Source organism: Cynocephalus volans, chromosome 3, assembly GCF_027409185.1.
Source record: "Cynocephalus volans isolate mCynVol1 chromosome 3, mCynVol1.pri, whole genome shotgun sequence".
Taxonomy (NCBI): Eukaryota; Metazoa; Chordata; class Mammalia; order Dermoptera; family Cynocephalidae; genus Cynocephalus; species Cynocephalus volans.
Genome location: NC_084462.1, coordinates 68,373,406 through 68,391,335, shown reverse-complemented (window position 1 = coordinate 68,391,335; position 17,930 = coordinate 68,373,406). Strand labels below are relative to the sequence as shown.

Below are 17,930 nucleotides of genomic sequence, written 5' to 3'. Positions count from 1 at the left end.
TTTTGGAAGACTTACAACTGCCCTCTAAGTTTGATAGCTTCCGACATAGTGTGAATGCCACCGGTCAGGGTTTAGCCAGAAGATGTCATAAGGGACTGACAGTGTCTACAGAAATGGGATAGGATTGAGCTCACTGTCAGCAGGGTAAATTGAAGCTCCCACACATCTTCATTTAGCCTACTGACAATGAGCCAGAATAGCAGTGTTGAACAACCAAGAAATAGAACTGCCACCACAACATTGGGATGTCATGGAGGATTCTGCCTCCCCTACCACCCTTCCTGCCCTCAACACCAGGGGGAAAAAAGGTCAAGAAAGAGGGAGGGCAAAAGTGTGCGACAAACAGAAACTATCCTCCTCCCCCAAAGCATTAAGCCCCAGATTATGATCTAGTCTATTCTAGATCAAGCTTATGACTGAAGTTTTAACATTAAGAGAACTGAGTCATAAATACTGGAATGACATTGAAGCATTTGAAAATTATGGAACAGTGACAAGATGCTGGTAAGGTAACTGATACCCAGTAGGAAAGAGAAGTTTGACATGGTAGAGTTGAGAGGCACTACATAAAAGCACAACTGATTTGTATTTGTATCCTAACAAGTTAAGGCTCCTCAATGAAATTGTTAAACATCAATAGACAGTCTCTGAAATTATTTTCTACACAGATTAGTGTTCTTGGCTTTCAATCCCTCCATTTCTTTTTTGTATAACCACTGGAATTGAAAAGGAGAAGCAGCAGTGATATTCTGGTATGACCTCTATTATACTATGATATTTAAGTCTAGAACCAGTCCATCAATTTGTTCACTCCTATATGTTGCTCTGTCTGATAAATGCTAAGCAGGTAAAGCCATATTTCTATATCTAGGAAGACACCATCAGAGTCATAGATACAAATGGATAAATAAGCATTATTAATGATGGGAGATGCTGAAAGTGTTAGAAGGTATTTCAAACAATAAAGTGAAGGAGATTGCTGGGAACACAGCTTAAAGACCAGAAGTTAATTTGATACCTCAATGCTTTCAACTTACACCTTTTAATGATTCAACCAAAGAAGAAACCCAAAAGAAGGCTTATCTGACAAAGAGGAAAAACAAGTATATTTTAAATGGATATTGTTCAACTGCACAATATAGAGGAAGGAAAACGAAGGATCTAAAGAAAGAGATTAAGAGAAAAGCAAGTGAACGTTGGTCCAAAAGTGGGACCTGAATTCAGGCTGAACATGGAGGGTGGACAGGCATGAATGATGGACAGAGCAGAACAATTCCTAGATGAATGGGAGACAAGAATGTAAAGTGGCTGTGACACATTGCAATATTAATACATACTGAAACTGAATTGTGGGGGTAATGCTCATAAATCTAATTGCAATTAGTACAGGTTTCTGGATTAGGAAGGACATGAAAAGGAAGCAGAAGGTTAGAATGGGTCATTGCCCCATTAAAAGAGAAGGCTTAATGTTCAGATGGATTTAATATATCCACCTTCTGTAACATGAGTGAAAAATCACAGCTTATCTACCTGCTTTGAAAAGTAGCTTTTGCTAAAAAGCTGGATCCCTGGATCGGCACTACTAAATTGGGCCTCTCAGAACTGAGCTCCTGAAAATTCATACTACAGAAATGTTTCACTTTTAAATGGGGCTTCTGTTTTCAATTTTTGGGGAAAAGATAGCATCCTATGATGAGCTTTATTTAATACCTTTACTGCCTTGAAAAAGTCGATGCTTATGTTTCTTTTTAGAGAAGACCCTTCACTAACTTAATCAGCAGACCTTTGTTAAGCCCTTATTCTGTGCCAGGTAGTTTAAATAGCAAAGGAAGAAACAGTTAATTTTAGTGCTAATCTAAGTATAAGCTATGAAGATAAGGAGAAGTATTTCTGGGCCCTTGGAAAAGTATGGGCATGATGATGGGGACGCCTGCTTCTCTTTAGAGATTTACGGGGTATCTGAAGTAGGTGCTCATTGGCACACTTTTATTTTATAACTGAAAGGAAGGGTAGCAAATGGGCAATAATTACTTAATGCAGCAGTGGCTTTCCAGTTACCCAGACCCTATTGATTATCGCTCAGTGAGAACTGGAGTTATCTATCGATAGGCCGCTGGTTATAAAGAAGATATTAAATAGAAAAGTGGGCAAATGGAGGAAATAAATTATCATTTTTACAAAGCTTATCTCAAAACCTAACAATAAATCCTTAAATAAATCTTTATTTGATAATAGTAGACTCATAGATTTCCTCAATCAGATGATGTAGTTCAAATTCAGTTGCAAGTGATTAAGTTCTCTATATCCCTGAAGTCTTGGCAGGACCACTAAAAGTGGCATGGGTGAAGGTGGGAACAGATGGTAGAAGGAAGTAAAGAAAAAAGTTAAGAGAGGGTTAAGTTTTCACAGAAAGGACAGGAAAAGAAAAATAGGGCAGATTATTAAGCCACCAACATTTTATCCAAATACTTCATTAAAAATTCTGTACATTTAATCACATAGATTCTATACATATAACTAAAGAGAGCTGCTAACAGATCAAACATCAAACAAAAGGCATTTATACCACAGTCAGATTTGGTGATTTTTTTTTTCCCACTTGTTCCTTGTGAAAAAGATTCTGAGAATACTCCCTCTTTACACCTTGAATACACGATTAAATTCCCAGGAAGGCTCCCGTTTTTCCCTGTGATTCCACATCTTGCATCTTACCATTGATCTACGAATCAGTGACAGTCTGGTCTTTGCCTTATTCTCAGCAAATTCCAGGCTACTGATGTCTTTGAGACGAGCTTTATATTTATTTATTTGTTCCACAACAATCAGCTCCACACAGCTGAAAAAGGAGGAAAGAGAGAAAACTGTTGAGAACTGAAATAAAGTGTAGCATCCACAGACAGATTTTCAGTTAAGTGTGGTAAACAGTTGTGATGCTGAAGGAGAAAGAACTAATACCCCTTACTTTGAGATCAGAGACAAGGTTTAGAACGGAGGTTTACAACTTTGGCTATACTTTAGAAACCATTTAAGGATAGGTTACAAATCCCAATGCTCAGGCAATTAAATCAGACTATCTGAGGATAAGATACAAGCCCTGGCATTTTTTTAAAGTTCCTTTTGCAATCTATTTAGAAACTATTAGCAGTCCTAAAGAAAAGCGAGATTTAAAAAATAAGATGCTTTAAAACCAATGATGTTCAGTTGAATTGAATCTAAGAGTTCTCATCCTCAGCATAAGAAAACCCAACAGTGCCCAGCAATCTTCTTAAAAACCCCTGAACTTACGAAATCATTCACTATGATTAATATCTGCATAAAAAAGTGACTACACCAACTCAGTCAGAAGTCCCTGAGGTCTTGCAGACATGATGTGACTGGCCTTACGTGGTAGTTTTACTGATGTCCTGTACACTTTGTAGTGGGTCAGTGGTGTCGGGGCAGCGGAGAATGCAGGGTGCAAACACAATGGCCAAGGCATTAGCAGACATTCGATTAGTGTCTTCCTGCAGAGCAATCCTAAGCAACAAAACAAAATAAAACAAAACAAAAAACAAGTGAAAAGGGAATAAAAAGGAAGAATAGTAGGAAGGTAGGCAGAAGGAATGAGAGAAAGAATACAATATGACATCAATTGCATAGTCCTGGAAGTATATACATATCAATTTAAAGAAGACACTGTAGAATTTTCCCAAAGCTGTTCCTTTGCCTTTGGAAAAAGTACATTCACTTTGTTCCTTCCTTGAAGCAGTCTCGGCCAGCAGATAGCTTACTAAGAGAAATTTGTGACCCACTGCTCAAGGTCAACATCACTAGATGAACATTTCTAAGCAATGCAGAGTAGAAGCTTTAAGGCATTTTCAGATAGTCATATAAGATATTTAACCAAAGAGAAAGATGGCTTTCTTCTTGACTACTGCTGATATTTACACACAGGAGAAGAGAGGCTACTCCTGAATCCTCTTTGGTCAGTCAATTCCTGAGCACAATCCAAATCCACTTCCTGTGATTAGGGTATGTCAACAGATACACATCCTTTCTAGTTCAGGAGTTACATAACAGGCTAAGTTACACAGTGCCACCATAAGGCTGAAGCTACTACATGGCTCTCATAAGGGCATGGAAGCATCTGCCATATAGTCCAGCTCAGCTGAGTATTTCTGCTCCAAGGAATCCTAACTATTTGTTTGAGGTAGTGACTTTACAAATAGAAGAAAAAATATATATATAAATATTTATCTCAAATATATATCATAGATGTGTGTGTGTGTGTCGGTTTTCCAAATGGAGGAGCTCTTCATTTATTTAAAAGAATCCAAGAGAAACTATTAAACATTCCCTTGCTTCTTGATGTTACCTGACTAGATGAAAGATGAGACGTTCCAGTGTATTAAGATGAGTTCGGGAGAGCTGGTCAATCACAGAGTATACACCACGGATGGTCTCTTTCCTCTCCTGAAGGCCTAAAAACAGTAAGAGCAGCAAATAAGACTTAATATCCCCTCTTATGTGCTACATCTTCTTCTTGGAAGACACTACATGGCAGGAGTGGCTGGGACTAGAGTTTTAGAGTTCTAGGAGAACCAGTTGTAAATGTTGGCAGGAGAAGAGCAACTCACAGTTACTACTTAACTCCCTTTGCTTGAGTTCTATATTCATAGGCAGCCTTCTGAGTTTTAATCTATATTCCAATACTCCTTGATTACAACAAAAGGATAGAGATGCTCTAGTTTTTCAGCAATTTTGTGGCAGACTCTATTAAAATTAACCAACTGTCATATAATTTATAGATCCTCAGGGCCTAAATACCTCTAGGAAGGCCTTCATCAATATCCTACACACCTGCAGCAATGAGAAACTAAACTCTAAAACCTGTCAGGCCTGGCATAAAACAGCCAATGTGCTTTAGACACAGTTCTTGCACAGATGCACAATTTAAATGAACATAAACCTTCCTTTAAATCTCCTGTTTAAGCTGTTTCATAACCCTAGTCTTTCAATCTCTTTTTGAGAAGCAACAATGTGGCTTACTCAGAAAACTTTTGGGACACTGACATTTTAAGGAGTATCTAAAAAGTCAATATATGAATAGATAACAGTACACTGGCAATTTTGTATTCACTGTCAGAAGCTTACCTCTGGATTTATAAGGACTACACCATTATAGGATGGCTTAATAATCTATACTGAAGATGACATTCCTTTCCCAAGTGTATGCCTTCCCTCTAACCCATGTGCTTACCCATAGCTCGAAGAAATTCCTCATAGAGTTCAAAGGTCATGAGTGGGTTGGGTAAATCACGAAGCCATTGTTTGAATACACTTGCAATGACGTGTATGTTATAGTCATCTAAGTTTACACTCTCAGCATCTATTTAAAGACAAACCCAAAACACGCAGAAAGATTCAGTTAGAAACTATCATCACTAAAGGAAGCCTTCATGTTTCTTAAACTAGCTTAGATTTTCTATAATCTAATTCTATGCTTTGGAACAGTGTTTCTAATTGTGTTGAAGCAACAGTTTTTGTTTTCTAATTTTTTTTTTGACTATTGAAGCATTGTTAAACTGCTATAAATATTTCTAAATGCTTGCTCTCAATTTCTGTATTTATATTGTGGATTGGTCTATAGACCACACTTTGAGGAACAATACCTTAGAAAACAAATGGAAAAAAGCCTCGAAGACATTTTCTAAAAGTAAGGCTGATTTTGTCATTCTTAGAGACTAATAAACAGTGGTAACTGAGCTTATAAAATGTAAAGAAAACACCTTTATCCTATTTCACTTATAAACTCCCTAAGGTTGTACAGATTAGATGAATGGGAGGATATAGGATGAATGACTTTCACTGTGCTGCTCCAACATATGAGAGACAAAGTTGGCAATGGTCTGTAAACTGGAGTAGACCAAGTCGCTGGTAAGCAGAACCTCTTGCTTGAGTTTTCCCAGGCGTGTTGTTATTATTTCCATACTAATCCTTCCTCACTGATTTGTTCATAAGAAACGGCATTGTGGATAGGTTCTTGATCACACAAAAACAAGCTTTGTACCTAAGTTTGGCTCAAAAAGATCTATTCCTTCTCAACAGTGGTCAAGACTAGAAGTTGAGAATGAAACCAAAATCAACTCCCTGCATACATTCCAGGACTGAGGCTAGAGCTCTACAAAGACACGTGTTCAACTCACTAATATCCATTTATGTAACTATGTCATCAGTATACGAAGGCAAGAAGATGCATTGGAAAGAGCACTACTGGGAGTGAGAATAATAAAGACTAAGAGGCAACAGCTTAGATTATGGATTCGGAAGATCTGCAGTTAAATCTCAATTTGGTAACTTATTGGTGACAAGTCTTTAGGCAAGATCCTCTGTAAGTCTCAGTTTCCTTTATGTAACTGGGGAAAGTACTATCCCTAATTCATAGGATTGTTGTGAAGATTATTATAAAATCATTAGCACAGAGCCCTGCATTATCATCAACAGCTCATTATTTAATTTCCCTGAACCTAAATTTTCTTCTTTGTAACTTAAAAGTATCGTGATCTTACCGGATTGTTAAAAAAATTAAATGAGATTTGTCTCAACTACATAATAATACCTTGTACAAATGATACACTCAATATGTCTACTGAACTGACAACATAAAACCAAAGACTTTGTAGAAAGCCACAAAATTACAATCAAGTACCACAGAAAAGACTGAATTCTTCTGGCTTTAAGTAAAGGATCAACATATAACGAAAATTTTAAGAGCGTGGAATGACCTATTTAAATAAAAGTATTTGGTCTTGATTTGGAGTGCATATCTTACCTGCATCTAGACCTTGTCGAAGCTCCTTGATTTTATTAGTTGAACCAGACTTTCGGTAAATACCTTCTGTATACAGTCCATGCATTTCAATATAGTTTATGAGCTTTTCCACCACTAAAGGAACAGTCCGGTCTTCACTGGTCAAACGGGACAGTTCAACCCCAAACTGTCGAGATGACAGCTCTGGATCATACTAAATGGAAGATTTTTTTTTTAAATTTCCAAATGCATTCAAACATCTTTAAACATATTTAACCAATTCTTTAAGAGGAACTACTTTTTACTTCCCTGAAATTTTATGAGCATAGTTATAAGAGTGGTGGGGGGTGGGAATTATGGTTAAATAAGTATAAATAAGTGAGATATTAGTTTTAATCGCTTCCTACTAGGAATCCCTAAAAGAAAATAATGGAGTGGAGAAGGAGGGAGTGGCAACCAGCTACTGTTGCCCTTCCTGTCAAAAATCTCTTCAAGCAAAGGTGAATTCTGGGTGTGAGAGCAGAAGGGTGGATTTTGTATGCAAAGAGCTTGAACATTTATCGGGTACCATTAGAAAACCTACTGATTTGACATGAATTAGAATTGTCAGTAATTTCTAAAGCATAAGAATGCTTTTGAGTTCCGGTCAAGATGGCGGAGTAGTCGGTTCCTGGTGTGGCTTTCTCCCACAGAACGACCAATTTGCAACTGTTAAGGAGCAACGACAGAAGACCCGAGATCTGTGCTGGAACAGGCAGGTACCTTGTGCTGTGGGACCCTAGCTCAGGTTGCTCCCCTCTGCATAGAGAGACTTTAGAGCTTTTAGTCCCACATGCCCCGAGCCTGACAGGCAGGAGAAGGCAGGCAGGGCAGGACTTCTGGCCCAGGCCAGTCCCCACTGACAGGAAAGACTTAAGAGGCTCAGTCGTCCCCACACCCTAAGCCAGCGATGGCAGACAAGACAGGTGGGGCTGGACCTCTGGCCTAGGCCAACCCCCACTGCTGGGAGAGTCTTAAAAGCCTCGGGGCTTCCACACTGCAAGCCAGCCAGCCCGGAGAAGGCAGGCAGGGTGGGACTTCTGGTCCAGGCTGGTCCCCACCACCGTGAGAACTTAAGAGGCTCGGGGCCCCCACATCCCGAGGCAGCCAGAAGGCAGGTGGGGCGGGACATCTAGCCCAGGCAGGACCTTCCTGTCGGGAGTGTCTTAAGAGGCTTGGGGCCCCCACACCCTGAGCCAGCCATGCCAGAGAAGGTGGGGCTGGACTTTTGGTAAAGGCCGGTCCCTACTGCTGGGAGAGACTTAAGAGCCACGGGGATCCGCACCCCAAGCCAATTGTCCCAGAACAGGCAGGTGCAGTGGGAAACCCAGCCCACGCTAGTTCCTGCTGACCAGAAGCAGCAATCTCTTCAGGATCGAAGCCAGACATCAGAGTGAAACGAGTGGACTATGATAACCCAGGCACAAGAATGAAACACCAAAGGAAAGACACCAGAAATATGACAAATCAAGAAAATACATCACCACCAAAGGAAAATAATAACTCTCAAGCACTAGATCCTATAGAACAGGAAGTCTTTGAAATGACATACGAGGAATTTAGAGTAACAATTCTAAGGAAACTAAATGAGATACAAGAAAACTCAGTTAGACAAAACAATGAAATGAGAAAAAATATAATGGATCTGAAAGAAGAAATGTACAAAGAAATCAAGGCCTTGAAAAAGAATGTAGCTGAGCTTGTGCAGCTGAAGGATTCATTCAATGAAATAAAAAACACAACAGAGAGTCTAACCAGCAGACTTGAACAAGCAGAAGAGAGAATTTCTGACCCTGAAGGCACAGGCTGCTTGAATTAACAAAAGCAGCCGAGAAAAAAAAAAAAAAAAAGAAAGAAAGAAAAAAATTGAAAAAAGTCTAAGAAAGACTACAGACAACCTTAAACTCTCAAATATCTGAATCATGGGTATTCTAGAAGGGGAGAGAAAAGGAAATGGCATTGAAAACATATTCAATGAAATAATAGCAGGAATAGGGAAAGCCACAGATTCAGGAAGCTCAAAGATCCCCAAACACATTCAACCCAAAAAGGTCCTCTCCAAGACATGTGATAGTCAAACTGGCAAAACTCAAAGACAAAGAGAGAATCTTAAAAGTAGCAAGAGAGAAGCAGCAAGTCACCTGTAAGGGAGCTCCAATCAGAATAACATCGGACTTCTCATCAGAAACCCTAAAAGCCAGAAAGAAATGGGATGATATATTCAAAATACTAAAAGACAAAAATTGCCAGCCAAGAATACTTTACCCAGCAAGGCTATCCTTCCAAAGTAAAGGATGAATAGTATATTTCTCAGACAAACAAAAACTGTGGGAGTTCACTACCACATGACCAGCCTTACAAGACATTCTCAAAGAAGTGCTGGGTTTGATACCTCATAAACAATCTTCACTGCCATGCATACTCAAGAAAGGACAAAACCTACCAGCAAAACAAAAACGCTAACAAAAGAGAAAAAAAATTGTTCATCACCCCAAGAAACCAACAAATACAGAAGACAAACAGAAATTAGAATGAAAGGAACAAAAGATACTTAAGACATCTAAACAAAAATCAGTAAGATGCTAGGTGTAAGTCAACACCTTTCAATAATAACTCTAAATGTAAAGGGATTAAATTCCCCATTCAAAAGACACAGATTGACTGTCTGGATTAAAAAGATGGACCCAACAATATGTTGTCTTCAAGAGACTCAGTTGACCTGTAAAGACACACACAGACTAAGAGTGAAAGGATAGAAAAAGATATATCATGGAAACAGAAATGAAAAACGAGCTGAAGTAGCTATTCTTACATCAGATAAAATAGACTTTAAAGCAAAAACCATAAAAAGATTTAAAGAAGGCCACTATATAATGATAAAAGGATCTATCACTCAAGAAGACATAACAATCATAAATATATACGCACCCAATGTAAGAGCAGCCAGATTTACACAGCAAACACTATTAAATCTAAAGAAAGAGATAGACACAAACACCATAACAGTGGGGGACCTGAACGCCCCACTCTCATCATTGGACAGATCATCTAGGCAATAAAACCAACAGAGAAAGACAAGATCTAAATAATACTTTAGACCAAATGGACTTGGCAGATATCTACAGAACATTCCATCCAACAACCTCAGAATATTCATTCTTCTCATCAGCACATGGAACATTCTCCAGGATAGACCACATGTTAGGTCACAAAGCAAGTCTCAACAAATTTTTAAAAATTGGAATTATTCCATGTATTTTTCCAATCACAATGGTTTAGAATTAGAAATCAATAATAAACAAAATTCTGGAAACAATACAAACACATGGAAATTAAACAACATTCTACTTAATGACATATGGGTCCAAGAAGAAATTAAACAGGAAATCAAAAAATTTTGTGAAACTAATGAAAATAATGACACGTCATACCAAAACCTGTGGGATACTGCAAAAGCAGTATTAAGAGGAAATTTATCACATTAAATGCTTACTTCAGAAGAATGGAAAGATAGCAAATAAATACGCTTCACCTTAATGATCTAGAAAAACAAGAACAATACAAACCTAAACTTAGTGTAGACGAAAAGAAATAATTAAGATCAGAGCAGAATTAAATGAGCTAGAAACACAAAAATACAATACAAAAGATCAATGAAACAAAAAGTTGGTTTTTTGAAAAGATAAATAAAATCAACAAACCTTTAGCAAGATTAACTAAGAATAGACAAAACCCAAATAACAAAAAATTAGAAATGAAAAAGGTGATATTACAACTGACACCTCAGAAATACAAGGAATCATTAGAGACTACTATAAACAACTATATGCCAACAAATTTGAAAATCTGGAGGAAATGGATAACTCTCTGGATGCATACAAACAACCAAAACTGAGCCAAGAAGATATAGAAAATCTGAACAGACCAATAACAAGAAAAGAGATTGAAGCTGTTAGCAGAAGGCTCCCAACAAAGAAAAGCCCAGGACCGGACAGGTTCACTGCAGAGTTCTCCCAAACCTTCAAAGAGTAACTGATATCAGTTCTCTACAAACTATTCCCAGAGGCCATTCTCCCAAACTCATTCTATGAGCCAAACATCACCCTGATACCAAAACCAGACAAAGATACATCAAAAATAGAAAACTACAGGCCAATATCCTTGACAAATATAGATGCAAAAAATCCTCAGTAAAATACTAGCTAACAGAATACAGCAAAACATACACAAAATTATACAACATGATCAAATGGGATTCATCCCAGTGATGCAAGGTCCATTCAACATATGCAAATCAATAAAAGCAAAGACAAAAACCATATGATCATTTCTATAGATGGTGAAAAAGCATTCGATGAAGTTCAACATTCTTTCTTGATAAAGACTCTCTACAAGTTAGACACAGATGGAAAGTATCTCAACATAATTAAAGCTATATATGATAAGCCCACTGCCAATATCATCCTGAACAGGAACTAGACAAGGAGGCCCACTCTCACCACTCCTATTCAACATAGTGTTGGAAGTACTAGCCAGAGCAATCTGAGAAGAGAAGAAAATAAAGGGCATACAGATTGGAAAGGATGAAGTCAAGCTGTCCCTGTTTGTGGATGATATGATCCTATATACTGAACAGCCTAAAGCCTCTATTAAAAAACTTCTAGAGTTGATGAATGATTTCAGCAAAGTTGCAGGATACAAAATCAACACACAAAAATCAGTAGCATTTCTATACTCCAACAGTGAACATGCAGAAAAAGAAATCAAGAAAGCTAGCCCATTTACAATAGTCGCCAAAAAAATAAAATACGTAGGAATAAAGCTGACCAAGGATGTGAAAAATCTCTACGAAGAGAACTACAAACCACTGTTGAGAGAAATTAAAGAGGACAGAAGAAGATGGAAAGATATCCCATGCTCTTGGATTGGAAGAATTAACATTGTGAAAATGTCCATATTACCCAAAGTGATCTACAGATTCAATGCAATCCTCATCAAAATTCCAAACGTTTTTCTCTGAGATGGAAAAAGCTATCCAGACATTTATATGGAACAACAAAAGACCACGCATAGCCAAAGCAATCGTGAGCAAAAATAAATAAATAAATAAGGCTGGAGGGATAACTCTACCTGACTTTAAACTATATTACAAAGCTATAATAACCAAAACAGCATGGTATTGGCATAAATATAGATACACAGATCAATGGAATAGAATAGAGAACCCAGAAATCAATCCATACACCTACAACCATCTAATCTTTGACAAAGGCAGCAAATCTACATACTGGGGAAGAGACTGCCTTTTCAACAAGTGGTGTGGGGAAAATTGGATACTCATATGTAGGAGAATGAAACTAGACCCATACCTTTCACCATATACCAAAATGAACTCAAAATGGATTACAGAATTAAATGTCCATCCTGAAACAATAAAACTCCTTAAAGAAAACATAGGGGAAACACTCCAGGAAGTAGGAGTGGGTATAGAATTCATGAATAGGACCCAAAAAGCACAGGCAACTACAGGAAAAATAAACAAATGGGATTATATCAAACTAAAAACTTCTGCACAGCAAAAGAAACAATCAACAGAGTGAAAAGACAACCAACAGAGTGGGAGAAAATATTTGCAAAATATACATCTGACAAAGGATTAATATCCAGAATATACAAGGAACTCAAACAACTTTACAGCAAAAAAACAAATAGCGCAATTAAAAATGGGCAATGGAGCTGAACATGTATTTCTCAAAGGAAGACATACGAATGGCCAACAGACACATGAAAAAATGCTCAACCTCACTCAGTATCCAGGAAATGCAAATCAAGACCACTCTGAGATACCATCTCACTCTAGTTAGGATGGCTAACATCCAAAAGACTAAGAATGATAAGTGCTGGAGAGGTTGCAGTGAAAAAGGAACTCTTATACACTGTTGGTGGGGCTGCAACATGGTACAGCCTTTATGGAAAATGGTATGGAGGTTCCTCAAACAATTGCAGATAGATCTACCATATGACCCAGCTTTTCCACTGTTGGGAATATACCCGGAGGAATGGAAATCATCATGCCGAAGTGATACCTGTACTCCAATGTTTACTGCGGCTCTATTTACAATAGCTGAGAGTTGGAACCAACCCAAATGTCCATCATCTGATGACTGGATAAGGAAACTGTGGTATATCTACACAATGGAATACTACTCTGCTATAAAAAAGAACAAAATACTACCATTTGCAACAACATGGATGGACTTAGAGAAAATTATATTAAGTGAAACAAGTCAGGCACAGAAAGAGAAATACCACATGTTCTCACTTATTTGTGGGAGCTAAAAATAAATAAATATATATATAAACACACAGACAAATGGGGGGGAGTGAAGAAGATAGAATAACCTCAAAAATTCCTTGAATTGTTTAAGTCAAGTTAACAGATATGATGGGGGGGGTGGAGAGGAACGGGTAAAGGGGCACGAAAATCAACTACAATGTATATTGAGAAGTAAAATTTTTTAAAAAGAATGCTTTTGATGTTTACATAAACTTTATAGAAGTTTAACTGAAAACTGATTTCATAACCAAAGGCAGAGGTATACACACATTAGCCCATGATTTCATGATCAGTGTTATAGCTCTTTTTTACTGACTTTAAGAGTGTATCCAGGGCTGGCTGGTTAGCTCTGTAGGTTAGAGCATGGTGCTGATAACACCAAAGGTCTGGGGTTCCATCCCTGTACTGGCCAGCCACCAAAAAAAAAGAAGTGTATCTGATATCATACTTTATTATAGCTTTATTATTACTTTATATACAGAACAATTTATCCTTTTTAAAAAAAAAATTTTATTTTATTTCATCAATAAACAATGTGGTTGATTTTTGTGCCCTTTACTGAATCCTCACTCCCAGAATAGTTTATCCTTAAGAGTATTTGAATTATACAGAAAAGAAAAATGCCAGGTATTATCTCTGATACCACAACGTTTTTTGTAAATCTTATTCTTTCTTTTCTTCTCCTGTAGCATTCTCCTTCCCTAACCCAACAGTGTACACTCCATTCTGTCCTTCAACCTACATCCAACCAGTTGCCAAATTCTTTCAGTCAACCAGTATACCCTCTCTGTTTTTTCTCTTTTGTTCTCAGTGTCATCATCCTAGTTCGAACCTGTATCATTGCCCACTTGAGACTATTCCAACAGCTTCTTGACCAGTTTCTTCACATCCATTTTCTCCCCTTTTGATATATTCTATAGTATATATAACCTGCTTTATCATCTTTAAAAACTTTCAATGGCTAATTAGTATATATCAAAATAAAGAGCAAACATTTCTGAGTCTGACATTCAAGACCTTACTTGAACTGATCCTAATTTCTGTTTCTAGTCTTACATTCACACATTTGCCAATTATGTGCTAGGTGCCAGGAAAACAAAACCAAGCAAGAGAGAGTCCTTCCCCTAAGTCTAATGCTAAGACTAGTAATGTTACTGTGTGGAAATAAGTGAAACAATAAACAGATTTACTAGATATTATGGGAACACAGATGAGAAACGACTAGATCAGAAAAGTTTGGGCTGGTTAACAACTAATGATTTCAAAAAGACCTGATGTAATCTTAGTGTTAAAAGGCAAGTAGAACAAAAGTAAAGAAAGCAAGAAAAGAACTTTGAGGCACAGGAAACACAGAACTACAAAGTTGGGCAAAGTAAAAGTAAAAGGACACAGCTGAACTAAAAATGAGAAAAAGCTAGGCAGAGAGATTATAATGGGATTTAGGTACTAAATTATAGAATTTGGACAGTTATAGAATTTACGTAAGGAAAGACATAATCAGTTTTGTATTATTTTGCATCCATTCATCTACACACTCTGCATTCCAGCACTTAATTCTTAGAGAATTAATTTCATGTCTATTTTGAAGCATGTTAAATTAATATCAGACAATATCTATGAAAAGTATTTCTAGGTCTGAGGCAGAACAGAAATAACACAATCTTGGAATATTTAAAGGACACATGTTAAAATTTTTGCCTTGTCATTATATAAATTTGGCTGTTATTTCACATTTGCAACAGGAATATCACCTTTTCACCTCAAAGGGTTGTTGTAAAGATTAAGTTGGATGGTTTCACTTAGCATGGTTCCTGAAATATGGCAAATACTCAATAAATTATTAAAGAAATGAAATATAATAATGCTTACAGAAATTATTAAAACAGTAAATTAGCCAAACATTTTGCTATTACTGTGACACACACATGCACACATACTATAATCTATTTATTTAAATGTCACAGCTCTCCCTATGGCTTTAGGAATGTTAATAGTTAAGACTTGTGAAAATAAAATACCTGAGGGTATTAAAAAAAATTTAAAACAATTTGATTAAAACAAAGTAATCTAAATATGCTAAAATATTCTATATCTTGAAATTAAGAGACAAATTATTTTTACTATTTTCAACTAAAACAATTTTAACTTTAACTCTGCGTTTTCTATTTTAAAATAACATATGCTTTATAGTTACTTTCCCTCCAAATTAACTTTGATATATTTAATTCAAATAAAATTTTTATTAAAGTATGACATACATAAAGTGTACAAATCATGAGCGTACAGCTTAATAAATCATCACAAATACATGCTTGTAATCAGGACCCAAATCAAGAAATGGAATATTACCAACATTCTGAAATTCTAAAAGTCTAAAATTCCCATAAGTCCATGTCTAGATTTTGTTTTCTCTTTATTATTATATTCCTTCTGCTGTCTTTGGGCTTAATTTGCTAGGTTTTGGGGTTTTTCTTCCTACCTTCTTGAGATAAAGGTTTAGATCATCTCCAGCTTTGCTCCTTTTCTAATGTATGCATTTGAACTGTAAATTTTCCTCTTAGCACAACTTTAACTGTACCCAACAACTTTTGCTATGTCATACTTTTATTATCATTTAGTTCAAAATATTTTTCCATTTTTATTGTAATTTAGAAATATATTGCTTAATTTCCAAACATTTGAGAATTGTCTAGTTATCTTGTTGATTTATTTTTTAAAATTTGTTTATTTTTATTTTTTTTTTGGCAGCTGGCCGGTATAGGGATACGATCCCTTGATCTTTTTGTTGATTTACAAGCTTAATTCCACACCGTGTTTAAAGAATATACTCTCTGTATTTTCAATCCCTTGTAAATTGTAGGCACTTGCTTTATAGCCCAGCATATGTTCAATTTTATTAAATATTCCATGTGCACTTGAAAAAAATGTATATTTGGCAGGTGCAGAATGCAGGGTTCAATATATGCCAATTATACCAAGTTTTGCATCCTTACTGAATTTTTGCCTGCCAGATATTGAAGCTATAATATTAGAGGCTTACAAAGTTAGAATTTTTATATCTCCCTGATGGGTTGGCCCTTTTATCACTATGAAACACCTTTAACTGAAGTAAAGCTTCTTGCCTTAAAGTACACTTTAATATTAGTGCACCTACGCCACTTTTCTATTGGTTAGTCTTTGCGTGCTATATCTATTTCTATTCTTTTGCTTTCAACCTTTCTACATCTTTATATTAAGCATATCTCCTGAAAACAGATAAGGGATCCTTAAAAAATTCAGGGAAAGATTAGCATATTTCCATTCCATTTTTTCACAAACTTTTTGAAGTACCCTTGTATAATTTGAACTTTATGTATCAATTTGCTGTTTATTTCTCTTTGTCCAATGTGTTTTATGTTTCTTTTTCTCTTATTTCTTGTCTTCTTTTTCATTAAAAAAATATTTTTTTCCACTTTAGTATTTATTAGTTTTTAAGTTATATATTCTCATTATTACTCTTTTACTGGTTACTTTAGAAATTACAACAAATACCCTAACATGTTTTTTTTTTTTAGATTTTTAATTTTTATTTATTTATTTATTTTTTACATTCTAAGATGTTGCTGCAGAGGGATGGAAGAAGGGAGGGGAGGAGGGGCGGCTCACGCTGGTTCCTTTCCAATGGCGGAAGGGCAGGGCTCAGGTACCCCTTTCCCCTCCCACTTCCCCCCCCCCCCAGCTCAGGAGCTTGGGGGCTTCTGGCAGTCCTTGCTGGCCTGGTTGCAGGTGGCAGGGATGTGTGGCTGAGGTCCATGTCCCACAACACCCCACAGCTCAGGAGCCTGGCAACTTCCAGCAGGAGCTCTGCTGTCACTAGCCTCTACCCTAACATGTTTAAGTCTAATATATTTTTAGCATTTTTACCACTTCCCAGATGACACACAGACCTAAGAATATTCTGACTCCACTTACCCAACTGCTTTTTGTATTGTTGCTGTCATGCATTTTAATTCTATATATACCTTTAAGCCCTGTACAACATTATGATTATGTTTTCAGTCAATATGCATTTATATTTACACATATAATGTACTCTTTCCAAAATTGCTTTTCATTCCTTCCTGTTTTTCTGTTTCCATCTGAGGCCTTCTGCCTGGAGAACCTCCATTAGTACTTCTTTTAGTGCAGGTCTGCTGGTAACAAATTATGAGTTTTGTTTGTCTGAAAATGTCTTCTCAGCACTTTCACTTTTGAAGGGTATTTTCACTGGGTAACGAATTCTACATTGGCTTTAGCATTTAAAATATGCCAAGCCACTGTCTTTTAGCTTCTGTCATTTCTATTCAGAAGTCAGCTGTAGTCTTTTTCTTTGTTCCTTTAGGTAATGTTTACTTTTTTCCTTCTGACTGCTTTAAAGAAATTTTTTATTTTGTTTGGAGCACTGCACATCTAGGTGTGACTTTCTTTTTATTTCTCCCACATAAGGTTAAAAGTGCTTCATGAACCTGTGACTTGATGGTTGGCCATTATCTCCTAAAATGTTGCTTCTGCCTTGTTCTCTCTCCTTTCTTCCTGGACTCCAATTGCATACATTTAAGAATCTTTCATCTTTTCTCCTATGTCTTTCATGTCATTTCTGTATTTCCCCATTCTTTTTGCTCCCTATATCTGGATATTTCCATTGACCTGCCTTTGAGTTCATTAATCTTCTCTTCTGCTATGGCCATTCTTTTGAGTTTATAATTTCAGCACCGTGCTCTACCGAGTGAGCAATCCATCCAGCCC

The 17,930-nt window shown here is 36.7% G+C and overlaps 1 protein-coding gene across 1 annotated transcript in view; it reads right to left on the bottom strand.

Annotated features, from left to right (window-relative positions):
- Window positions 1–17,930, bottom strand: part of MYO9A (myosin IXA) — a 301,341-nt gene that overhangs the window by 31,740 nt on the left and 251,671 nt on the right. Inside the window, exons 34-38 of the mRNA XM_063090574.1 lie at window positions 6,812–7,004; window positions 5,240–5,368; window positions 4,355–4,460; window positions 3,385–3,516; window positions 2,713–2,836 (exon numbers count right to left, since the gene is read on the bottom strand). Of these exons, the coding sequence (XP_062946644.1) occupies window positions 2,713–2,836; window positions 3,385–3,516; window positions 4,355–4,460; window positions 5,240–5,368; window positions 6,812–7,004 (684 nt within the window). The remainder of the gene's footprint in view (window positions 1–2,712; window positions 2,837–3,384; window positions 3,517–4,354; window positions 4,461–5,239; window positions 5,369–6,811; window positions 7,005–17,930) is intronic.